The 23,765-nt window shown below is 50.6% G+C and overlaps 8 protein-coding genes across 8 annotated transcripts; 4 read left to right on the forward strand and 4 right to left on the reverse strand.

The window, feature by feature from the left end:
• Positions 1 to 163: 163 nt before the first annotated feature.
• IAR55_000409 (uncharacterized protein) lies at positions 164 to 2,311 on the reverse strand (the record flags this gene model as incomplete). The annotated part of the gene is made up of 7 exons (XM_066943545.1): positions 164 to 311; positions 381 to 470; positions 544 to 609; positions 657 to 723; positions 784 to 875; positions 941 to 951; positions 1,082 to 2,311. 7 exons carry the CDS (start codon positions 2,309 to 2,311, stop codon positions 164 to 166), a joined length of 1,704 nt encoding a protein of 567 aa, XP_066806087.1.
• A 759-nt stretch (positions 2,312 to 3,070) lies between these two features.
• On the forward strand, positions 3,071 to 3,791 carry IAR55_000410 (uncharacterized protein; the record flags this gene model as incomplete). Its single annotated transcript, XM_066943546.1, has 3 exons — positions 3,071 to 3,123; positions 3,193 to 3,282; positions 3,458 to 3,791. The coding sequence occupies 3 exons, from the start codon at positions 3,071 to 3,073 to the stop codon at positions 3,789 to 3,791; spliced, it is 477 nt and encodes a 158-aa protein (XP_066806088.1).
• Positions 3,792 to 4,188: 397 nt separating this feature from the next.
• IAR55_000411 (protein-L-isoaspartate O-methyltransferase) lies at positions 4,189 to 5,628 on the forward strand (the record flags this gene model as incomplete). The annotated part of the gene is made up of 8 exons (XM_066943547.1): positions 4,189 to 4,224; positions 4,299 to 4,352; positions 4,450 to 4,517; positions 4,687 to 4,820; positions 4,933 to 5,180; positions 5,253 to 5,301; positions 5,392 to 5,456; positions 5,581 to 5,628. The coding sequence occupies 8 exons, from the start codon at positions 4,189 to 4,191 to the stop codon at positions 5,626 to 5,628; spliced, it is 702 nt and encodes a 233-aa protein (XP_066806089.1).
• A 268-nt stretch (positions 5,629 to 5,896) lies between these two features.
• IAR55_000412 (uncharacterized protein) lies at positions 5,897 to 10,725 on the reverse strand (the record flags this gene model as incomplete). The annotated part of the gene is made up of 18 exons (XM_066943548.1): positions 5,897 to 6,308; positions 6,403 to 6,520; positions 6,583 to 7,089; positions 7,145 to 7,311; positions 7,369 to 7,502; positions 7,564 to 7,862; positions 7,915 to 7,975; positions 8,039 to 8,100; positions 8,153 to 8,298; positions 8,355 to 8,479; positions 8,544 to 8,648; positions 8,700 to 8,946; positions 9,002 to 9,144; positions 9,200 to 9,317; positions 9,380 to 9,722; positions 9,789 to 10,182; positions 10,236 to 10,658; positions 10,705 to 10,725. The coding sequence occupies 18 exons, from the start codon at positions 10,723 to 10,725 to the stop codon at positions 5,897 to 5,899; spliced, it is 3,825 nt and encodes a 1,274-aa protein (XP_066806090.1).
• A 946-nt stretch (positions 10,726 to 11,671) lies between these two features.
• IAR55_000413 (uncharacterized protein) lies at positions 11,672 to 14,068 on the reverse strand (the record flags this gene model as incomplete). Its single annotated transcript, XM_066943549.1, has 4 exons — positions 11,672 to 12,046; positions 12,113 to 12,198; positions 12,252 to 12,597; positions 12,674 to 14,068. The coding sequence occupies 4 exons, from the start codon at positions 14,066 to 14,068 to the stop codon at positions 11,672 to 11,674; spliced, it is 2,202 nt and encodes a 733-aa protein (XP_066806091.1).
• A 1,449-nt stretch (positions 14,069 to 15,517) lies between these two features.
• On the forward strand, positions 15,518 to 17,073 carry IAR55_000414 (uncharacterized protein; the record flags this gene model as incomplete). Its single annotated transcript, XM_066943550.1, has 7 exons — positions 15,518 to 15,758; positions 15,845 to 15,996; positions 16,068 to 16,225; positions 16,276 to 16,334; positions 16,402 to 16,581; positions 16,647 to 16,778; positions 16,835 to 17,073. The coding sequence occupies 7 exons, from the start codon at positions 15,518 to 15,520 to the stop codon at positions 17,071 to 17,073; spliced, it is 1,161 nt and encodes a 386-aa protein (XP_066806092.1).
• A 437-nt stretch (positions 17,074 to 17,510) lies between these two features.
• IAR55_000415 (uncharacterized protein) lies at positions 17,511 to 18,577 on the reverse strand (the record flags this gene model as incomplete). Its single annotated transcript, XM_066943551.1, has 3 exons — positions 17,511 to 18,029; positions 18,086 to 18,218; positions 18,288 to 18,577. 3 exons carry the CDS (start codon positions 18,575 to 18,577, stop codon positions 17,511 to 17,513), a joined length of 942 nt encoding a protein of 313 aa, XP_066806093.1.
• Positions 18,578 to 20,577: 2,000 nt separating this feature from the next.
• IAR55_000416 (uncharacterized protein) lies at positions 20,578 to 23,765 on the forward strand (the record flags this gene model as incomplete). The annotated part of the gene is made up of 18 exons (XM_066943552.1): positions 20,578 to 20,723; positions 20,789 to 20,851; positions 20,905 to 20,929; positions 20,999 to 21,046; positions 21,100 to 21,150; positions 21,219 to 21,281; positions 21,342 to 21,389; positions 21,439 to 21,548; positions 21,663 to 21,798; positions 21,859 to 21,924; positions 21,983 to 22,118; positions 22,192 to 22,279; positions 22,342 to 22,394; positions 22,457 to 22,761; positions 22,842 to 23,194; positions 23,268 to 23,345; positions 23,413 to 23,653; positions 23,721 to 23,765. The coding sequence occupies 18 exons, from the start codon at positions 20,578 to 20,580 to the stop codon at positions 23,763 to 23,765; spliced, it is 2,055 nt and encodes a 684-aa protein (XP_066806094.1).

Here is a 23,765-nt window from a genome sequence, read left to right on the forward strand (position 1 = left end):
CACATCCTCGTGGCAGACCGATATGATCGTCTAATCTGATATACCTTACGTCTATCTTCTCATACTATACACGGACAACGACATTTACGGTAGACGGGGAGGTGTTGGAACGATGCTTCCATCTACAGATGCTCATCTATGACCCTTCTTCCTCACGGTCTTTCTACCTACTCTCACCGTGCTCATCCCAAAACTCTTGAGCGACTGGAAGAAGAACCACTTTCCCATTACTATCGAGTCCAGCGTCAAGAGCCTCGAAGTCGAAGGAGGTCAATGCAGAGTTGAGGTGGTGAATATGCTCCTTTGGTTCCCTTCATTTGAGTCCGCTGTCACCTCTCAACCTCAAATATTTCAGTGAAGTGTAGTGACATCGCACGCACCACGTGGATTCTCCCACTGGCCAGTCTAACCACTTGATCAGGTAGAGATATGTCTTTGTGTCAGGCCGAGGAGATTGCACTTCCTTGATTCTGCTCATCGGGTGTAAGCCAGCAGGAATCTGCCCATGTGACTGCGCTCGAAGGTGACCGAGTCAAAACACACCCAATGATGCGCTCCATGGCGTAAAGGAGTTCGTCTCCTGGCTTGGAGATGATCTTCTGCTTGTCCCTGTAGCACAGGCTGTCAAACATACGGTGAGGACAAAAGCGACCTACCTCATGATGCAGTTGTAGCGGATGCACTTGTTCCTGCATCGGTCAGAAACCGGATCTACAGGTTTGCCTGCAAGTAGAATGCATCAACGTTGATTTCGATGGCTCCTCGAATCAACACAGTGCTTACCATTTCGCCTGAGCTCCACACAATCAGGACACCACCACTCCATCTCCTCGGTGTGAGCATCGTCGGGGATACCGGCGCATGCCAAGTGAGATCTGATGAAGGGGGTTTCTTGAGCTCACTGTGTCCATCTGAACCAGTTATACTATACTGAGCTCACAATCCACCACACTAGACAATAACGACATCAGTATCGTGCACAGCTCCACTCTGTATCACTCATTTCTCACTATATCGCAGTCAATACTTCGCTGTTAAGGTTGTTAGCTGATTCGTGGGTGGGACGGCAAAGGTAGCTCACCATACGACCTTTGACCGTATTGGCCAACTTCTTCGGCCAGACAGCGCTTTCCACCCTGACCTTCCCATCACTGCGTCTGAGGAGACCTCCTCGTTCGGATAGCTTGGTGATTACGCCTACAGAACGTTTCCTCTTCCTGCTTTGATTCAGCCTCTCCGCACTGGAAGAGAAGCTTGTAGCCGACCTCTTGCGCCCACTGACTTTGCAACTCCTATCATCGCTGGTATTGCTGCTAGCAGGAGCTGATCCATATTTCGAGACGGTCGTACGTGTGCGCGTTGAGCTGCGAGTAGGAGTCACGATGGAAGACTGCCAGTCCTCTTGTTTGCTGGCCATTTCCAAAGTGTTGGAATCCTTGGCGGCCTGATTGGTCGTCGCTCGATGGGTCAAGGGCTTGTAAAGATCGACGAATGGAGCAGTGCCTTTTTGATCCTTCTTATGACTGTTCTCGGTCTCGTCCTCATTGATTTGGTTGGGATTTGCCGCGTGTATCATACCGCACATATTATCTGACGCTTCGGTCATGCCGATCGAGGAAGGCGTGACGCAATCAATGAGCCCCGATGACGGGTTCAAGGGATCGTCTTGTGGCCAGGTTAAGTCATGAAGATCTTGAAATATGGATGAACAGCTTCTGCCTGGCGGTCCATCAGCGGGAGTAGTCGAGGAAGTTGGCGGGCTTGAAAGATGGTCAGCGTTGGTGTCCCAGCTGGTTTGAGACGAAGCAACTCGATCGTCAATGTTTCTCAAACGGGGTGACCGTCGTTTCTGGGACCTTGCAACTGGTTTGCTGATCAATCGATTCTGGAGACGTTGCTCGAAGCTATCCACCGTAGCGTACTTCCACTGGACGAGATCGTCTTTGGACCTGTCGACAGCTGCAGCGAGATCATCTATTCTCTTCATCGTCGTCTTCTCGAGCAAGTCCATTCGGGAGGAAATGGTGTTGATTCTGTCTCTTTCAGCTCTGAGATCAGTCACCAGGTTTAAGAGCTGCGCTTTGAAGGCAGGAAGGGTACTGTGCTTGCTGGAGTCGAGGATCTGCTTGCAATCGGGCTCGCAGTATTTGAGTCTTTGCGTGGTGTTGACAGCAGGGTCGGAGTCTGCTGAAAGACCAGTCAAGCTGTGCTTGTATCTATCAGAGGGACTAGACTGAGTCGGGTAGTATGCGGATGTAGAAGAGGAAACAGGTGGTGATGGGTGAATCTTGACGAGCGCGAGTTCAGGCATGCCAATTGGTGTTGAGACATAGTTAGTAGGTGATAGTCCGTGAGAAGTCAGAGCTGTGTACGGTACATTGTCGTGTCGACGTCCAGGTCATAGGACGGTTTGAGATGGTATGACCGTGGTGAGGAACGGTGAGGAAGGAAAAGAGAAATCAAGAGAAGGTGTCAGGATCCTGTGAGCTCTCGACCAAGCGTTGCTCAGTTCAATTTATTTAGGTACCCCCTTTATCCATCTCTTCGAATCCCTTGCTCAAGCCAAAAACCGCTTGTTGTCTGTAACATTGACTTGTTCATTCGTGAATCTTGTACAATCCTCTGCCATCCTTCATCACTGCCGCCAACACACAACATCGCTTCGGACATTCAAAGCGCAGGTCTCAAGGTAGATACAGCGATAACAAAGTGAGTACATGCGACCGGCAACTTTTCCGCACCCAAACCATCTTCCTCACCCTTGACTCCCTTCGTTTCGCTACATCTCGTTCTCTTGACGAAATGATTATCTCAACAAACAATCAAATCTGTCAATCCACGGAACAGACGCTTCTCTTGTTCTCATCTTCGGATGGGAAAGAGTCGACAGCCTCTGCCGATAACGTTTGACCATTATGATCGTCCGCGTTTCCTCCTATCATTCCGTTGATTGTCCCGCTGCTCGTTTCGATATACAGCTGACATGCGGTCAATTTTCCGTCAGACACAGGGCACGTCGATCTTAGTCACAGATTTCCGATACATACGAGGGTCGGGATAGGATACCAAGATGAATCAGCCGAATAGGATTGATTCTGGGTTATTACAAGATGACGAGAAACCGTGAGCCGGCTATTTTTTTTGTTCTCGTCCTGTCTGCGCAAAGAATCTTATAGGCAACCTATCATATAGATTGACGATCACAGAAGATCCCAAGATCCCCAATGCTGCGACGATCCTGTTAAGAAAACAGGATCATACGATGGGAAATATGATCAGAGCGTGGGTGACTTCTCTTTGACATGGTGGTGGTCTTGCCGAACTCTGCTTCTCCTTGCAATCACCCTTGTCGCCTCGCCGCAGCTGTTCTGGACCTCTTTCGGGCTTCGTCGTATCCTCTTAGTCTGTGTTGACCCCGTCACCGAGGCTGAGCTGACCCATCCGTTCGCCTCTTCAGACAACTCCTGCTCGACCCCACTGTGCTCTTCGCAGGTTACAAAGTCCCCCACCCTCTCGAGAACGACATCATCATCAAGATACAAACCGACGAGCGATCTAATCCTGCCGATGCACTCAAACGAGCCTGTCACTTGCTCATCCGTCAAACCGTGCATGTCAAACAGCAATTCATGGACCAAGCGAAGAACATCGAGATGGGCATGGGACCTGAACAGGCGACGAATGTGGGCGGCTACGATCCGTACGGCGATGGGTTCGGAGTGGGTCGAGAGGGGAATGTGGTCGTTGGAGGAGGTGTCAGAGAAGGGCAGCAGGATGTGTACGATTTCTAATTGTGTAGACGGATATGAGGTCGATTCAGACCGTGTTGTATAACATATAGAGAAGCATGCATCATAGCATTCATTGTCGTCTTCTGACCACTGCCTGGGTTTTCCAGCACCTGCTTTCGAGTCCCCCCTACTGAATCTTCGTCCTTCTTTGCCGACGATGGCATTGAATGAGATCGTGAGAAAGTGGAGGTGGAGGCAGCAGATCATCCCAGGTGACAACACAATTGACGGCTATATTGCTACACCTCGCCAAAGCTTGTCTCCGTTCTGACTGTTGGGAAGCAGCGCTAGATGTTCTCAGACCAGGCATATAAGTACATACTGACAAAGAAACATTGAGTGATACCTTGTTGCAACATCGATCAACACGCTCGCGCTCACTCGGAAGCTCTTCAGCATGGCGTGGATGTCAAGCGGTCGGACCAATGCCGAGGTGTGTAGGTCTGTCTGCAGCAGTTTTGGCATGAATGTGTACTGACAGATTGGAGTATGGATTTTGCGGCTCAGCTCGTCGATAACATGATGGCCAATGGTCTCATCACTTCGACGAGGGTTGCAGAGGTTGGTGATCCTCTCCCGTCAGCTCGGGTTTGCCGCACGAACTGCGAGCTTGATGTCGAGCTTGATGTTGGGTGCGCTTATCGTCTGAGTGTTTTAGGCGATGCGGAACGTGGATAGAATGAACTATGTTCCGGACAAGAGCTATGCATACGAAGATTCTCCCCAGTACGTACAGTCGGTCATCATGTAGACATGGGAACGATCGTTGAGCTGACTTTTGGCGTACATCCTTCGTCTTCCTTCGAATCCGCATCCTCCAAATGACCTCTATCCGTCGTACCGTTTCCACAATCGTCCCGGACACTGGTCATTTGACTCCCCAACATGCTCGCAGAGGGATAGGTTATGGCGCAACAATATCGGCTCCTCATATGCATGCTCATGCGTGTGAGAACCTGCTTCCATCATTGCCTCAAGGCACATCTCGTCCCGGATCGATCCTCGATGTGGGTAGCGGGTCAGGCTATCGTAGGTTTCTCAAGCTCTCTCTGTCCTGCCAAAGAATCATCGACGCTTCTTGATCACCAAACCGAATGGTTCTAGTTCAAACCGTACTTACCTCCCTAGCCTTGATTCGCAGTGACAGCTGTGTTCCACCATCTCTCTCCTCAATCCCTGATTGTCGGGATCGACCATCTCCAACCCCTCGTCGACCAGTCAATATCCAACCTCCACAAAGACGGAATAGAGCTCGGCAAACAGGCCGATGGGAGTGGAGTGATCATGATTTGTGGTGATGGGAGACATGGATCCGCAGAGAATGGACCGTTCACCGTCATACATGTGGGTGCGGCAGCACCGACGATCCCGGAAGCGTTAGTGCAGCAGGTGAGTGATCGAGGAATGCAATTGCTCAATAAGTCGGGATCGGTCTGATGTATCGGCGTTTGGATGGAGTAGCTTGCGAGACCTGGAAGGATGTTTATACCAGTTGGCGAAGCTTCACAGGGTCAGTATTGGGTGTAAGCTTCGTCACGAGCTCGACGCCAAAAATCCCTCAATATCGACTCTTCGTACGATGCTGATTGACAAGCCACAGATATCTGGCAGATTGACAAATCTGAAACCGGTGAGGTAACTCAGAACCGTTTGTTCGGTGTCAGGGTGAGTGAACATAGCCCATCTGCCCATCTGCCCATCTGCACTCGCTAGCCAATTGCGCATGTGGCCTTTCTACTGAATATACCTCGGGCGAAGCGCTGATCTTGTCCCATGTATCTGGGATTAGTATGTCCCGTTGACAGACCCGGACAAGCAATGGCGTGAGAAGATATAAGGGTGTCATTGTGTCAGCCGTCCTGTCCTGTCTGGCTCGGCGAGAGTAGGTACATGGATATCCCGTTTTTCCATATTGACGAATTCCAATTCGAGAGTCGTCTCCCTTTTGACGGATGAAGCGATGCCGATATTATTTGTACATTGTAACAACATCTTTGTATCTATGACCTCGTATGACTTATTTTGCGAACGATCAATATTTTCACAATAATGACGAATGTCATTCGAAAGACATGCGAGAAAGTGTTCTTGATCAGAACCTCACATTACGGCCTCACAAAGACCATTCCTCCGCCTCTCACTCGCACTTCCTCCCTAGCTTCACCCTCCCCTTCCCAAACTACTATCCTCGGTAAGTTCACCCATCCGCTCCCTCCTAGACAGACCACATCGAACATCATTGCCCGTTCCTCTCCCGGCAAGAGCGAAGGGACCGTGAATGCTCTATCGCCTTTCCAGACGAAACCTTCGGCTGTCTCCGTGATCACCGCCAGTGTGCTGGCAGGATGAGTAGGATGAGTGTTCAGTATTGACAACGATATAGAGAATGGGGTGTGAGGCGTCAAGTATGGCGGGGAGGGGAGGCGAAGAGTAGGAATGATGACAGAGTCTGTAGGAGGAGGTAGTATCAGAGGCGGCAAAGGGTGTGAGGTGGAGATCGGTTCTGCGGCTGAATCACTATGTCGACACGTAGCATGAGCTCGTAGTCTTTGGAAAATTCGACCAGTTATGGACGATGTACTCCTTGCGAAGAACGGAACAAACGACACACCTTCGCCAAGTGAACAACAATTCTGCGGGAACCTTGGTCGGATTGCCCATCGCACCTCTCGGTCCCGGCGCAAGGTTGAAGCTCGCCGATATGGCATACTCTACACTTTGATCCCAAACTGACGCAGATATTTCCTGATTAGTATGCCACAACGCGCCGCTGACAATACATGGGACTCACCTTGCGGGGCGAAAGAGCCTCCAAGTAGAGATGAAGACACGAGTTTAACTCCTTCTTCGTTCCCCTGCGAGACATATAGTAATGCCGATAAGCGAATGAGGTGATCACGAATACTCACGACCTGCTTGATATCGATAGTCTCCACTTTCACACCTCTAGGGCTCAACACACCAACCCTGATATCTACCAACGCCTCTCCTCCTGTCTTCCCCTTATGTGTATATTTAACACCCATCTGGACATCGAAAGGTCTCAAAACAGGAATGGCAATTGTACGATTGACCTCTTCTGTGCGCTGCGAATCGCTTCCATGCCCCCCACTCGGCAGGTCCTTAGTGGTCTGTGATCTGACAGTGGATTGAATGGAAAGATCGACAATCTTGGTCGATTCCGCAGGACAGCGAAGGACGATTGTTTCAGTCCTCGATCCTGAGGGAGAGATGAGACCAAATGAGATGTCTTTGAGCAGGCTTGTGGTTCGCTGACTTCCATGTGACAAAGTAGAGCCTACACGTGAGGCAAGGTAAGTATGGATGACACACAACGGTTTCGCGGTGCTCACCATCGTCTTCATCCTCATCACCTGGTTGGAGGAAGACCGAGAGATCCACGTCCATTTCTCGGTCATCTTTATTTGTAACCTTCACTTCCACACGAAGATCTTCGCCAACGAAAGCGGACGGATGATGAGTGATCTCGACATCTATTTCGTGTGAACGAGGTGTGAAGCTGTCACGATAGTCAGCGTCTTTCACATTGTCTTACGTCTGACAACTGTATGCTTACAGCACAGAGGATGACAGGCTCTGTACGGGCACTACCCGCCCATGTTCAGTCGTCCATTCTAATAATTCGTCTGGCGTGAAATGGATCTCAAGATCCCACGAGCCTTGCTTGAGAGACAGCTTGACAGTCGCAATCTAGGCATTCGAAATTCATAGGTTAGGTCACCTTTGAACATGCAGCATTCGGACCACTCACGTGGACATCGCCTGCAAGGTCACCGTCTACCTCGCCGTTGATTACCATTACTCTCCCCGGTGTCCACCGCAGTGTGGGTGTGCTCTTGCTACCAATGCTAACGACTTGTACGTTGTCGAGATCAGTGCCCTCGTTTGAGACAATCTCATCATCCGACCTGTTATCGCCGAAAGATATGACAAGCGAGGAAAACTGTATTTCACCGATATCGACATTGGCGGGACATCGAAGGACAACTTGATACGGTACGGCTTTGGACACGACCGATTCGGACCGCCAAAATCCTGCGCGAACGTCCACTTTGAAGAAAGGTCAGCCTTGGTCGAAGCAGCAAACGAGCAATTTGCTTACACAAGCTTGAGGCTTCGTTCATTTCCACAATCACAGGTCCGATATCGGAGGGCGATGTTGTCTGTACACGCCGCACAAGCGAACGATTCAGCCTTCGGAAGCTGACTGGATTTGCCTCACATACCTTGAGGAGAGAGATAAGTCCTTCCTGCAATGCGGATCGCTCTTCTCCTTCCACTCCACTGTCTGTATGACTGTCAGCCTACAGCATCGGGGACTGTAAAAGGAGAGAACACACCTGGACACATCATTTCAATCGACAATCTCGCTGCACTCTCAACATTGCCAGTACGCTGTGCGCACTCGTACCACAGCTGTCTGATTTGTCGCACGATTGGTGTCCACCTGTCCCTCTTGAAACTCTGAGATATCCGATCGAAAAACCTTTCATAGAACGCAATATCAGCTTTGCAGCCACCGGAAACATTCGGGTCATCCACCTTATAGCCATCTCGTATTGTCCACTTTGGCAATAGGTCTCAGCAATTCTAAACGCGACGAAGAGTGCCAGTCGATTCTGAGCATATTGCTGATCTTTGAGAAGTGAGTATGCCTTTGTGAAAAGCTGATCCCGTACAAGTCAGCGTGAGAATCGACAGCTGCATTCGAATAAGAGATAGTGTACTGACTTCGATGATCAAGGCAGAGTGATCGACTTTCTTCTCGTTTGCGAATCCAGGTGCGGTAGATACATATCCAGATGCCGCTCCCGCTTCTGAGCCGAGTGCGTCGGCCTTCTCACACATGTATCAGCAATACTCAGGAAATCGTGAGCATACACTTACCTCTGCCTCCAGCGCTTCTTGATAGCGTTGTTGACGTTGTATTGAGCAACAGGCAGCGGTGTAGTAATAGAATGCGGGTTGTTGGAGAATCTGCAAAGGGTTGTTGGACGAAATAGGGGTGATGTAGTAGTCGGGAGGGGGAGGGGCTGCTGCCGACGCTGCGGTTGGGAACACTGGTGGTGCGAGAGATGCAATTCGAAGTCCAGCTTGTTGTCCCATCTCAATTAGCTCGACAAATATCCGGTACCTTTTGGTTTCATGAATGAGCTGAACTGTGGACTGACTGACGGCTCTGCACTCACTGACGAGCAATCCAACTCCAGAACTCAAAGGTCTCTTCGCCTATACCCCAGCCTCTCGAGAGATCACCGAAGCGCTTGAGATGGACGAAAAAGGGATTCAGGACTTTCGGTCCCTCGTTTTCGTACAGTATGAGTTTGCATATCTTCAGTCTAGTTAGCCACGGAACCACGCTGGACTTGATGTGGATAGAGACATACTCTGACAGCCACGCAGTCGGCTAGAACCTTGGCTTCAGCCCACCTCTTTGTTCGAGGGGGCAGAGTCGTTGTAGATGAGAACATCTTTGCAAGTTCGTTCCAGCAGTCTTCATAGTGCCTGATGATTTAGTACCAAGAGATCAACATTCTACCTTGTTACTCCTGCGGCCAGTCACTCACCGTCTGGCTGCATCGAAATCCCCTCTAACCTCGGCGAACCATCCAGCCTTCCAGTCATATCTCACCGCCCATCCTTGAGGTCCTAAAGCTCTTGCGCCAGCGCCAGTAATGACAGGTGAGACTCCCATCTGACTGAGCGGGACTCGTGATCTCTTCCTTCTAACACGTTTGGCGTGAGTCGAGTAATACTCCATCGCAGAATCGTATAGTGCTTCCTGGAGTGACTGTACGAAGTCAGGTAATTGGTCGGCTGGAACAGGTGTGAGAACGAATAGAGAAGCTTTGGCGGAGAGTGAAGAAGCTCGGCGGAGGTACGACAATCGAGCATCGAGAGAGGGTGAATCTACATTCAGCAATGTCAGTGAGTTCAGCTTGAGGTATGCAATGTGCGATCAAGAGGCAACCTCACCCAGGGTTGCGGCGCTCGCCATGAGCACCACCGTCAACTTGATGCCCCTTTCTCCTAATCTTCTCCTTCTCTCCCCGATCTCACGAACAAGGTTCTCATCCATCTCCTTCTCCTTCATCTTATTCTCCCCTTCTCGTAGCTGAGTTACCTCAACCGTCTCCAGTCCGGGACCAGGAGGCGGACTTTCGTATAATCGAAGAAAGAGAACTAGCACCGAGGGCACAAGCTCTGCATGCTTTCTCACCCATACTGGAGCTATGAGACCGTCAGGGAACAGAGGCGAGGAGGCAATCATAGGCGATAGAGGCGAATGAGGAGTAGAGGGAGGATCGGCGAGGCCTGGCGGGACAGAAGACGACGGTACATTGAGTTTCCTCATAGGTAATCGTACCCCCTTCTTGGAGTCAGTAGCTTTCTTTTCGTCCGTCCGACGCTGTTTCTACCTACCTTGTCAACAAGCAGTATTCTGAAATCCCTCCTCTCTTTCTCCGCGAGCCATACCTTTCCTTTTCCTCCAGATGGCATCAAAGCTCCTCTCAGATTCGTCACGAGGTCTTCGAACTCTTGATCTCTTCCGCTCAACTCTTCCACCTCTTCCACATTCTCGCCAATGGACGGAGAGAGTGTTCCAAAGGTATCAGGAGGTGGTGACGACGGTAACTGCTCCGCTTTGGCAGGTGACGGGGAAGCCACCGGTGTCGTTATGGCGGCAGGGCCTTGTGATGCGGCTGCCGGGTCTAGCAGATTGGATGCACCTCCAGAAGTACGACGGACACCTGATCCAGAAGCTGAGGCTGTTGACGAGCTACGGTCTCGGGGCGAGGGAGTCAGACCCGCCACGAACATCAACGGTTGGGGATGGGCGAGGAACTGAAGGCGATCAGCTTTCTCAGGCAATGACAGTATGACCACCCACCTCATGGGGATACGAGTTCATTTCGACAGCAGCCGCGCGCCCAGACGAACGGAGGTGATGGGTGAGCAGCAATTTCAGACAATAGAGGCGGATGAAGGAGGGTAGAACCTTCGACTGAGAGCTTTCACTGCGAGTATCGATCAAATGGACAGACGCGTCTCGAACCTCCACTTTAAAGATGCAGAATTGGAGGGCACTTCATTCCAGTCCTGCATGCTTAGGATCTTTCTGGGCTTCCTTGTTTTGCACAAGGTCCTTGACGATCTACCACATCCATTCAGATTGCAGCTGATAAGGGACAACAGAGTTGACCATGTGAGAACAGACACTTTTCAGGACCTGCTCTTTCCAAAAGCCATCCTTCTCCTGATGCCCTCACTCACTTTGTACCATTCAGATTTTGTAGCTACCCATCTACACGTCAGATTCGCACTATCACTAGTCTGGAATATAAGAACTCTGCACCTTTGTCTGCGTTGACTAGTCCTTGTGAGAACTTGTCTGCACTCTCCTGTCACGATCGTCAATGTGGCTTCAGTCAATGAGCCCTATCACACAACGGGACAGCACGATATGTAGGATAACGAGGGCAACGAGGATAACGAGAATAACGAGGAACTTAACACGGATATCTAGAAGGGCTTGACGCAGCTCTAGATAGACTGAAGTACCACAGTGATATCGCTGAACGAAGAGCGAGGTACTAGGTGTGACTTTTAATCGAGAAATCGCTAAGGTAAGGCTAAAACAACGAGAACCAGACCCATGCATATATATATCTCAAACATGATTTACCTTGCACGGCTACGAACTGACACGGACGATAATCTCCACAAGAAAGGACGGGAACATTGCTATCTCATAGTATACATTTGCAACTCGAAGCCCTCATTCCTCTGCCGTCTCCATCTCGCTCGCCCTCTCATCGGCACACCCAGAGAAACATCATGGTCTTCTCTAATCGTGATCAACTGAAACTACCTCGATGAGTCAACATCCCTCTTACCCACGGATGTCTTTCTACCTGTTCGATATTGGCCCTTTCCTTAGGATCCGTACAGAGACATTTCTGCATGAGATCCAACGCGGCCATCGGGACCTGTTTCTTCACTTTGATCCTTCCCACCTGGGCCCACGAAGTGTTCGGGAAGGGGGATTCGCCAGTGAGGATGATACACAGGATGATTCCGAGGGACCAGATGTCGGCTGGACCGGCATGATAGTGCCGCCCATTGAGGACTTCGGCAGAGGCGTAGGACATGGTCCCCCGGAAATGGTCGTATAGCAGTGGCGGGAAGGAACGGTTCTCAATCACGGCAGAACCGAAGTCGATCACCTTGACCTGAAGTTCAGATATCAGTGAGACGCCAAGCTTGACGGGGGACACGAAGGGTCCGATGCAACTCACAGTCAGATCTCGATCAATCACAATGTTCTCGTCTTTGAGATCCCGGTGGTAGATCCCCCTTTTATGCAGGTATGCAACAGCATCGACTACGACGGGTAACGTCAGCATCACTTTTTTTCGTCGCATGATTCTGACTTGCCAAGCTGTCTAAAGATCTTCCTTGCCTGTTCTTCAGAAAATCTCTGATGTTCGACGCACTCGAACAGATCGTAGCTTGCTCTCCTTGCCATGTTTGGTCGTTTTCCGCCTTCCTTTGCGTATCCACTTGGACTAGGACTGGGACTGAGTTTGGACCAATCGATGGTTGACACGGGGGAGAACATGAATGCTGAACCTGGGGTCTGGGGCGGGTTGAGTATCGGGATCTGCGCCGGTAGAGGGATCGGGATTTGGGGTACTGAGAGTGGACTGAGACTGTGAGGATGCAATTCGGCAGTCTCGAGCGTATGACCCGGTGCCCAAGGATCGCCATGGAGTTCTTGTACCTGTGATGGTCAAGCCCACGTCGTCAGCGCCGAGGACGCACAGTGAAGATGGATGTAAAGGATAGAGAACACGTACGAGATAGAAGAACTCTTTGTCCTCGTACAATCCCTCAAATCTGATGATATTGGGATGTCTACACCTGCTCAAGACGAAACTTTCCACAGGTTCACCTTCCAACATCGCATAGTCACATTCCTGAATCCTATCCTTGAATATGAACTTGACTGCCACTTCCAGCCCTGCCTGGTTCTTGTAACCTGTCTGAATCGCAGAGCAGACGAAGCCGAAACCGCCAGAACCGAGCTCGTCTCGGATCTCGTATCGTCTCGCGAAAGACGGGTTCAGCGTACGGTTACGTAGATGGTAGGCCGCCACTTCGGATTTGGGAAGTTCTGGAGGAGGAGTGACAATTGGGGCTTGTCTCGCCGGAAGTGAAAGCGAAGGCTCCGCACACAGATCGGTGTATTGCAGTTGAAGGACATTCTGGGAAACTGGTAGAGGAGAGTTCGTGTGGAGTGGTGTAAACAGCTGAGCTTGCGCTTGTTGTAAGAAGTGAGGAACTATAGTCGACCCTGTATCGAGACTGTATTCGGGTGAGAAAACATCGTTGTACTCGGGCTGGGTCTGAAAGTCAAAGTCGACACTCGACGAAGGAGAGCCTATCGAGGTCAGAGGAGAATTCTGGACAGGCGAAGGTATACCACTTGTGAGCGGGGAAGGGGGGATATACAAGCTTTCTTGGATTGGGGACTTGTTGACTCGTAATGTGACATGTGGTAAACTTGCTCGACGAGGACCTAAAGCCGACCACGACAGTTGACGAGCACCCGGTGCCCGATTTTGAGGGATGAAGCTAGATCCAAGTGGGAAAGCACCTGCGTTTGATGATTGTTTGCCCGGTTCTGCGATAGGGAAGCCAAACATGGGGATGGAAGACTGCTTTTGCGCTTGCTGAAATGACTTGGGTAGCGTTGCACTTTCCGGAAGACCTGTTTCCGCCCTCTCTTCCTCCAATAAAGACTCGTTGATGAGTTCGGATAAGGGAATGGCGTTGGGAGTTTCAATGTTGACGTCGGGTTCCGAGCCGGTCGTATATAACAGTCGATGGTATGTGTCCGCTCCGCCCTGTGGAGTAGCGAAAGTCAGTCCGTCAAACAAGTGCGTGAGTCTGCCCGCTGGACTCGCATGTTGAGAAGGGAATGGGAACTCGGAAGCACCTTCGTAAGGCGGCGAGATGGGGTTGGAGGTCGCAGCAGGAGGCAATCGTCTTGGGGGTGTCGATAATCCCAGAGCGTTGGCATATCTCGGCGAAGGTGACCGAGTAGGAGAAGGCGGCGAAGCAGAGCCAGCCTTGTAATTAGGGACTATCTTGGACGATCGACGAGGCGGAGGTGGGAGCGAGCTGGGATAGAAGACTGCTTGACCTAGCGAGGGTGACTTGCTTTGCTTTCGACGGTTGCATGGTGACATATTTTGAAAACACGGGTTGGAGTAATCAATCGGATTTAGGGCTTTCAAGGGGAAAAGATTCCATGCAATCAATTCCTTTTGTCTGTTGGAGATGTTGGATTGGAAGGGGTTGAATGAACTGCGGACGACGAATCAGAGAAGCCGAAGAGTTCGGCTGTGAATCAGGTTTCAACTATGTTTCCAGAGGCTCTAGACGGATGATACGATCTTGACTTTGGCTCCAGTATTGATCTGAGTCTGTCGAAACGATATTTATATTCTGATGTCAGACAAGCTGCAAGTGGAAAGCGGTCGCTCGGCCGGTGAGGGCGAATGACAGCCGCGATATGTGATGCGAGATAACGGTCGGATGACAAGGACCACAGTCGGGGTTTTTGGCGAGTTGCACAATCGGTTGAGTTTGCTGTATGACTGGTGGTAGCTGGATGTTCTAGAACGGAGAAGGTTGTGATCGTTCAAAGATTGACCAGGTCACTTAAGTATCCGGTCCATACATCTCCTCTCATCACGGTCGTACTGCTTGACACACAATGCGAGTACGGATGATGATCATGTCCATCTCGATCATATACCCAGTGATCGAAACAGGGGTAGGAGACGTTGTATCATAACGTACTTGTTATCCTCCTTACCTTGGCGTTTACGGGAGGAGGCGATAATGATAAGACATCAGCCTTGATGCCTTTGACGGTTGACACATATCGTGACCAAGCCTAACGAGCATCAGGGCGACTTCTGAGAGTCTCCACTTCAATCAGTCAGTCAAAAAGTAAGCCATGTACAGCCGACTTAGGAACCGATCACTCCCGCCATGCGATGACCGACCCACGTGAGGGATCGGAGCGAGTTGCATGGAACATCCGCTGGAATCCAAGGCACATTTCGTCAGACAGGAGCTGAACCGAGGTGATCCAGTGACAGACACATTCTGAGCGAGAAATCCGACGGAAGAGAGAGAGAGAGAGAGAGAGAGAGAGAGAGAGAGAGAGAGAGAGAGAGAGAGAGAGAGAGAGAGAGAGAGAGAGCGATCGATCAGCCTCTGCCAATCAAATCACGTCATGTCCCACATTGAGTACGACAGACTGTTGTCTCGAAGCTGATCGCTTGCGAATATCCATTATGGTTTGAGTGCTGAGTAAACAAGGAGGCTTCAGTGTCTCAGACTGCGCGGGAGATGAATCAACACGGGGTTGACAGGCGACGATAAGCTTGCCTCGAGGGTCGTGTGGCTTGCACCCGGGTCCCACAGCTGCCCGCCATTGACTCTGTGAGGAGCTTTGGTAATCAGCAGGGTCGATTAGCGTATCAGCGATAGCGTAACTGAGAATGAAGGTTAACAGTGATGAGATTGTCCGTTCGGTATTGTCTGTGAATGTTTCAAAGTCAAGGAGAAACGCGACGAGAGTGAGCGAATCTGATCCCGTGAAATCAATCAATCAATGTTGTCAGATGAGCAGAGCTCGCTGCTGTGTCTCGTCTCAGTATCCATATTCTCATTCACCGAAACCGAAGCTCCACTCCACACCACGAGCAAGGAGCGCAATGCCTTCCACAGTAGACGCGGGACAGCGTATCACGCCTGTCCGTGTATCTTACCCCACTCTTGTCGCCAACTCAAAGGAAGTCCATGAACAGCTCGTTTCAGCTCTGGGTTCAGGACCCGGTTGTCTAGGTATAATCCTCATATCCGGTATGCCTCGCTTTCCTGTGCAGCGAACATGATCTGGCAGTTTGACTGACGTTGCGAGATCACTTGTTCGTCGTTGTGATGAACAGATCTTCCGCCCGTGTTCCCTCAGCTCAGAGAAAAGCTATTTCGATTAGCTCGTCGATTCGCCGACCTCCCCGAGTCTGAGAGGGAAAAGCTTGCAAGACCGGAGACATCCTATCTCTTCGGATGGTCTCACGGAAAAGAAGTAATGAACGGTGTGAGCATATGTCGCGTACTACATTCATGTCAGAGTGATAGATCTGACAACTGTCCGCTCTTGTCCCCTAGAAACCCGATATGCAGAAGGGATCGTACTATGCCAATCCGTTATTGGACGAACCTCCAGTATCGAACGAACTCAAGAAAGCACATCCAGAGTACTATGCGGGTAATGTCTGGCCCAAGAGTATCGACGGCTTGGAAGAGTTTGAGGACACTTTCAAATCGTAAGTTTTTAGCGCAGATGAGTGGGAAAGCTGCTCAATCCAGGTGCTAGGTTGGGAAAAGTGATCTTCGATGCTGGTATAGCTCTGGCAAAGGCTTGCGAGAGCTTTGGTACGTGCTGAATCTCAGACCTTTATTGTGTGCTGGGGTTGAGCTGACATAGCCTCCTGGCGCACAGTCTCACCAACGCTGGCTGATGACAAAGGCGCCATCACTTCTTTGATCGCCTCATCGAAATGTAACAAAGCTCGATTGCTGCATTACTATCCCGAGCCACCTTCAACGAGTCCGTCCAGTACTGTTCAAAATGACGCACTTTGCGGTACACACCTGGATCACTCTCTGCTTACTGGACTATGTGAGTCAGCTCTGGTACAACTGACCACGATGGACTGACTTTTGCTTCGTATGGTCGATCTGTAGGCTCTGCAATGTATTTTACTGCGACAGAACCTTCGGAGGTAGTTCCCGCACCATCTGATACGACAGGTCTGTGGATCTATCCCCGGAATAGTGACACGCCCGTTAAGGTCTCAATACCAGAGGACTGTCTAGGTTCGCCTCCTAGACGATACAACACATACGTGATCCAGCTGACTTGCTGAGTGTAGCTTTCCAAACTGGCGAAGCCCTCTCTATCCTCACATCTAACAGGCTCGCCGCCACACCGCATTTCGTCAGCGGTTCCACATCCTCCCTACAACCGGTATCGAGAGAAACGTTCGCATTCTTCTTACAGCCCGATGTGGACGATGTGATAGGGCCCGATGGCGAGACATTTGGACATTTCACGAAGAGGGTGTTGGGGAGACATTACGCGGAGAAGGCAGCTCAGGAAGCGGAGGATTAGGAAAAGGTGGTTGGTAACTATACGTCGTTCAATGAAGGTTCGGAGACTGCAGTCCATGCCTGAGATCACACCATTTCATTCAATAGATGGGTTTTCGATGAGTCATGTCGCCAATATCTTCCACGAACTGCGGTGGCCGACAATCAGCAGAACTATGCAAGTATGTGCATTTTGTGTGTATTCCTACCGGCCCGGCCCTCATAGAGATACGAGCGACCATAATCAGACAGGATTTCGTTACGACTCTCCGAAGGGAATGCAATTGTAGAAGACTGGGTGAAGACACCTTCCAGAAGGTTTGATTATATACAGTAAAATGAGTCGAATGGAATGAATGACTGACTAATACCAGAAAAGCCCAAAAAGTAAGCGGAAAGAGGATATATACAGTGAAAGAGACGAGTATCAATTGCAGAAGAAGAGCGAAAAGGTTCCCTCTACTTCTCGGCACCGACCACGACGATGTTCCCCAGGAAGGTGACCGCTTGGTTGAAGAGGATCAAGTTACCTAGTCGGACATCGGCCTGAGTGGCCAAAGGCGTCTCGGCGCTGGTTGTGCTTGTCGAGTTGCTGATCTCGGGGATAGTTGCGTTGCTCGCGATGATAGAATCGGCTAGACCAGACGATGCAGTTGCGGAGACGACAGAGACAGTGGCTGAGGAAGATGATGAAGCGCTGACAGAGGCTGTTGACGAGGTGAAGGTAGAGGTGGAGGTGGAAGGTTCGGTGGTGGGGACATAGGTGGACGTTGGTGCGACGTAAGTGGAAGTAGGAGCGACCCAAGTCGAGGTCGGAGGGGTGTATGTTGAGGTAGGAGGAGTGTAGGTGGAAGTGGGAGGAGTCCAAGTGGAGGTGGGCGCAACCCAGGTGGAAGTGGTAGTGGGTTGAGGGGCGGGTTGATCGTTGCTTCCATCGTTGTACCACCAAGTCATGTAGAACTGTCCGACATCCTCAGACTACATCACATACTGTCAGCTCGGATTTTGCAGCCGCGACGGAAAGCCACACTCACAGCAAAGTGGTCGAAGAGTCCTCGAGACATGTCCAAACCTCCGTACGGACAAGTAGGACATTCGTCTTGAATTGTGGCCACGGCTGTCTTGCCGTTATAGCTGATCGTGATACTCTTTCCACAGTTTGGTCCGCTGAGTGATCGTACCAGATCAGTCCCACATCCAGGTCGCAGTCCTACTGGGAAAGCACGGGTGACTCACGGATAGCCACCGCCGTATTGAGCCGAGTTCTGAGCGACAATGTAGTCTGAAGCAACGTTGTATCCTCCACAAGCGCCGAGACCGACATCGTAGAAAGTGGCTCGACCGTTGAAAGAGTCTCGTTTAGCGATTGACAGGTCGACGCCGACGTCCACCGGTTCGGGTTCGGCGACACGCTTGCCAAAGTGAGCCCTAGCACGAGATCGGGAGAGTTCATGGACATTCTTGTCGGAGAAGGCAAGGGAGGGGAGAGCGAGAACAAGAGATGTCAAGAGTGTTGCGGCGATCATTTTGGTTGATATAGTGTATGTCGTGGTGATTGTTGTTGGTAACGAGTGTAGTATGGTGGAAAGAGCTGTGGTTGTCGAAGCTTCGACGAGGAGAATTGACCACTAGAGTCAGGTGTTTGGTGTTAGTGGAGCGTATTCGAAAGGAGATTGGACTGTGACGTCGTCGAAAGGAAGGAACGAAGAATGATCAGCTCCAAATCTTCTCGTTCACTCTGCGCACGGTCCATCTGACGGCTAGAGTGCCAACTGCAAGCCCGTATGCGATCGAGGTGGAGCGGAAAGACTGACTCACCGAGTGAAAGGTACTCGCTCTTTTGTCTTCGGCAGATTGTGGAAGGGCGCACGAATGAGTGTCAGTGTTGTGATCCAAGTCGACAAGGAAAGAGTGACTGTATCGATGTTGTTGTTGTTGTTGTTGTCGTCGTCGTTCTCGTCGAGTTGATGTTCAAAAGAGAACAAGGAGATGTAATGTTCGTCAAACGTGATAAAAGAGCGTCGTGTGGTCGGCTGTGGTGGTCAATCTGGGGTGGTCTAGGGGTGGTCTAGGTCGAGGTGGTAAGAAGTAATGGAAAACGGGGTCGTTACGAACATGAGGTCCTGCAACTTTTTGCCTCGCAGGAAATTCGTTCGCTTTCGCCTCAAGGGTTTCTCTCTCTGATGCTGATGATCATGTTCCCTCATCCTTCTTCCCCCTTCTCCCTTCTCCCCGCTCACCTCTGCGTTGTTCTCAGTCCAGACCCAGACCCAGTCCGCACCCCACCACCCACCCCAGTCTCAAACCTGGCTGTCGATGCGTTATTGACAAGCCCCCGAACCCATCTGATAGGACCTTTCAGACCTCGAAAATCAGCTTGCCTCGTGGCAGTTCCTGAATTCACAATTTATAACATGGACGATTGAAAATCCGAGTGGCTTGAATCCCGTTCTTGCTCCATTTATTTACTCTCAGCCCAGACGTCAGAGGGAAACCGTCCAACGTGTTATGTGTCTGCGGGCAAAAGGGTAAAGTCGGAATGTTTCAGGGTTTTAACCGGGATTTTCAGGTACTGGGGTCCCAGCAGGAAAATTTCGAGGGTGGGTTTCCTGCAAGGCGTGCAGACGCTGTGCCCGGGAATATCATTGGAAAGTACGGTATCCCGAGAATGTTAGGTCCGATGGATGAAACTTCCGTCAAGTCCGTCGAGGATCTAGACGCCTGGACACCTCAGGCATGTGGGTGCAGTTTCCCACTGACCCGCTTGTAGCAAAGGGTGAGTAGAGTTGTAGATTCAATTTGGTGCCGAACATTTCATTTATAGATTGAATTTCCAGGGGTTAAGCTCTCTTGCAGGGCGCAAACATGGCCTCCAAAGATTTAGCCTCGATATGGTACTAACCGTACCGGGCAACGTCAAGAGCGGTGGGAATAGGCGTGCTGGACCATTTTGGTATCGCCGAGTAGGGCTGTCGAGGTGACATGAAGTTTGATATATAGAGACAGAGTCGCATTCATAGCATTCTCTTCAGCACGGATCGTGTGAATGACTCGAACAGTGCCATGTCAAGGACGCCCAATGGTCGTGATCGCTTGCTTGTACCGCACGAATGCTTCTGGCCCAAATGCGTCCAAAGTAGAAACATCAAGCTACAAACGAGCAGTTGGCCTCGAAGTGCTCCGCCACCTTGCGTACACGTAGGAGCATCGGCGTTGCGCCATGCCTACGGTCAACGCATACTTGCATTCGAGGCATTCATGACCATGCATATTCTGGGATGAACAAGTAATGTGAGGAGATTAGGATTACAGCTTCCACGCGACTATCTTTCCAGAATCAGGTGCCTGAAGGTTGACTGATAGGAAAAGATCGCTTTGACCTCCACTTTTGTTGACACCCTCCAAACGAGTCCTTCCTCTTTCCCATCACTCAACGTTGCATCCCTTTTCTTCAGCTTCACTCCATCTCCATCCTCTTCTTCTTTCGACCTCACCATTGGTTTCTTCGACATTCCAGTCTGACACCATGTCCAAGGCAATTGCATGTCATGTTCGTGTACGACCGCCAGCTCCAGATGGTAACGACTGTAAGATCAATGATGAAGATATCAAGATTGAGGGCAACAAGATCTCCGCATTGAATTCACAGGGTGATAAGAGGTACCATTTTGAGTGAGTCATCGACGTCACTATGTGTCGGTCTGTCACGTCTGCTTCCATCGCTAAGGCTCTTTCAGGTTTGAGAAATGTCATGATGTGAACAGTACACAAGAAGAGGTCTTTGACTCGATCGCCCCATTGTGAGTGAGCTCACGACAGCTCATGACGAGAGATGCTGACTGAGGTCCCACAGCATCGAGCAAGCTTATCAAGGCATTGTGAGCTGGAGAGGCCTCCACAGAGACATTTGGGTGATGAGAACCTCAGCTCACCTCATTGTATCTCAGAATTGCACTATATTCGCATACGGCGTCACCGGTTCGGGCAAGACACATGTGAGTCGACTAACGTCTTGCCCACCGTAACCTCCTAATGTCAGCGTGTCTAGACTATGCAGGGAGACGAAGAAGATCCTGGAATCATTCCTCGTATAGTCAATGTGAGTGTTCAGCCCTCGAGCACCTTTGGCTACTTTCCATCAGTGAAAGCTCACCCTCAAGCACTCAGGCGGTATTTCAGAAGCGGTCTCAGCTTAAGAAGTCTACCCTTAGCCTGTCTTTCTCTTACGTTGTACGTGACCACGGCCACTGTCGCAAGTGAGACTGTGATTGACAATCTTCTTCATGGTAGGAAATTCTGAAAGATGAGGTGTACGATCTCCTTGGTTCTCTTGGCCATGTGAGTCATGCAAGCCTCAGCAAGCAAGAGGGTCAAGTTGCTGACGTAGTATCAGCCAAGAAAAAGGGATATACGAACCAGCTCAGACGGCCAAAACATCGTCGCCGATCTTGTGGTCCATCCGGTTGAGAGCGAGGAGCAATTCACAGTGCAGTATGAGTGAGTACTTCGATGATCTTCTGTTGGCTCGGTGTCCTGGTAATACTTGCTGGAGTTTTGCCGCTGCTTTCATCGGACAACGAGCACTATTCTCGTATTGACGCATCCGCTCAGTGCTGCTGCCAAAACCCGCAAGACAGCTTCTACCAAGCTCAACTCAAGTTCGTCGAGATCCCACGCCATTCTCACACTCCACATTGAGATCAGAAACAACGAGTATCCTAATCAGGTTAGATCTGGAAAGATCTGCGTAAGTGTCTCATGCTGCTTGCGACACATTAACCACTGATGAATGGCGGACCAATCTCAGCTCACAGATCTTGCCGGCTCCGAGAACAACAATCTTACAGGTAATGATCGCGAACGAATGCGAGAAGTGAGCAGCTTACAAGTCATCCAACCTTGTTTTGAAAACTCCAGCTGATCATGTCCAGAGTGCGGCGATCAACACATCTCTTACTACTCTGGGAAAGATTGTCGACGCTCTGAACTTGAAAGCGCAGAGAGGACGAGCGGACAGCACAGTTTTTGTACCGTACCGCGAGTCGAAACTGACCCGACTTCTACAAGGTAAATGAGGAGGGTGATACTCTATGAGACCATCCTTGTCATGCCGAAGCTCATTGGATTCTCGACCTCTCAGACGCACTGGAAGGGCATTCGCAGAATCTTCTGATATGCTGTCTAGCTCCAGGCGAGAAATTTGCAAGGGACACCATCAATACTTTACAGTCAGTGAGCGAGTATTGGCCTTCAATCAGCCAGCTGACACTACTGTCGACGCTCCTGGAAGATTTGCGAAAAAGTCAACAGCGGTAGAGAACCGTCTTCAGGTCGATGGCAATGGTGAGTCGTCACAGTAATCAGCTTTCCAAGACATCGTCTGATCAACAAGCTGGGCGTACAAGGCTCTCGTCGTCTTTCCCAAGTGCCAGCACGTCGATTGTCCGGACCGCCCTCTCGCCGACCATCACAGGTTCCTCCTCCTCACGCACCACGGTGCGACCGGCTTATTCCTTTCAGGATTCACACCGACCCCAATGTCCCCTTCATGGGTCGGCCATCGCTCGGCCGTCCCGTCTTATCCGCGTTGGCGCCAAACATTAAGCCTGTGAGAACTGCTGGAAACAGAACGGCTGGAGGGAAAAATCGCGGTAAGGCGGACAAGGAAAATATGGCATCGGGAACGAGCGAGGGGAAACTGGATAGAAGGGTGAGTGCGACATGGTTTGCAAAGCCAAAGTCATGACTCACAGGATGTTGTTGATTGACGAGTTCTGACTGGACATCCAGAAGGTTGCGAATCGAAAATCGGCAACAGTCACGGAAAAGCATACACAACAGGACGATGCCGAAAAGGCAAAGGAGCAGCAAGCCCAGAGCGACTGCCTCTCAGATCGTTTAATCGACCAGGACAAGCAGCATACAGGCGCACAAGAAGAGAATGAGGCGGCGCAGAACCTCGCTCAAGGAGCTCAAATGTCGCTGCCACAAGCCGCTGTTTTCGCTCCCGCAATTGAGCCCGTCTCGGGGCCGTCCCCTACTGGTGACGACAACGTCGGACCGGATATTGCATCACTCAATGACGAGGCGAGGGTGAATTGGGGGAAGACTCTCGTCAGTCATGCAAGGGTATACCATCAAGCGTAAGTACTGCAACTCAGCTGCTTCCCAGATATACAGCAAATAACTTAGTGACTGATTTTGGAACGGTTCTAGTGGGGATTTGGAACGAGCTTTACAGCTCTATAAGAGAGCTTACGACTATGTGCCACAGAATCATAGGCTGGAGAGAAGGTAAGTAAAGTGAAATCTCTGTGTCCATCATGTAAAGATCTCAAAAATGACGCTTCGTGCGATGCAGGATTTTCGAGCTCGAATTATCATTGAAAGGGATGATCTCTCCTCCCAAACTCACGTCGACGTCGATCAGGGTCAAGGAACCATTCAAGATCACCAACGACACTGATGTCGGGTCAATGACGCCAAATGATCTCAAACGTCCCCGGTCTTCATCATCGTACGAGAGGATCGGGGTGAAGGTGACTCATGCAGGCGAGGATGACGAAAGAGGTGCGGCGAAGCGTGTCAAGGAAGATGTTCAGGTGGGTGAAATTCTCTCCAATAAGCATAGAACGCTGTGCTGATTGTGCTCCGTCGCTGGACCGTTAGTGCTGCGCCTCTAGGAGACTGGCGATTCACGATCTCGTGAATTAA

The sequence above is a fragment of the Kwoniella newhampshirensis genome, chromosome 1 (genome assembly GCF_039105145.1).
Source record: "Kwoniella newhampshirensis strain CBS 13917 chromosome 1, whole genome shotgun sequence".
NCBI lineage: Eukaryota > Fungi > Basidiomycota > Tremellomycetes > Tremellales > Cryptococcaceae > Kwoniella > Kwoniella newhampshirensis.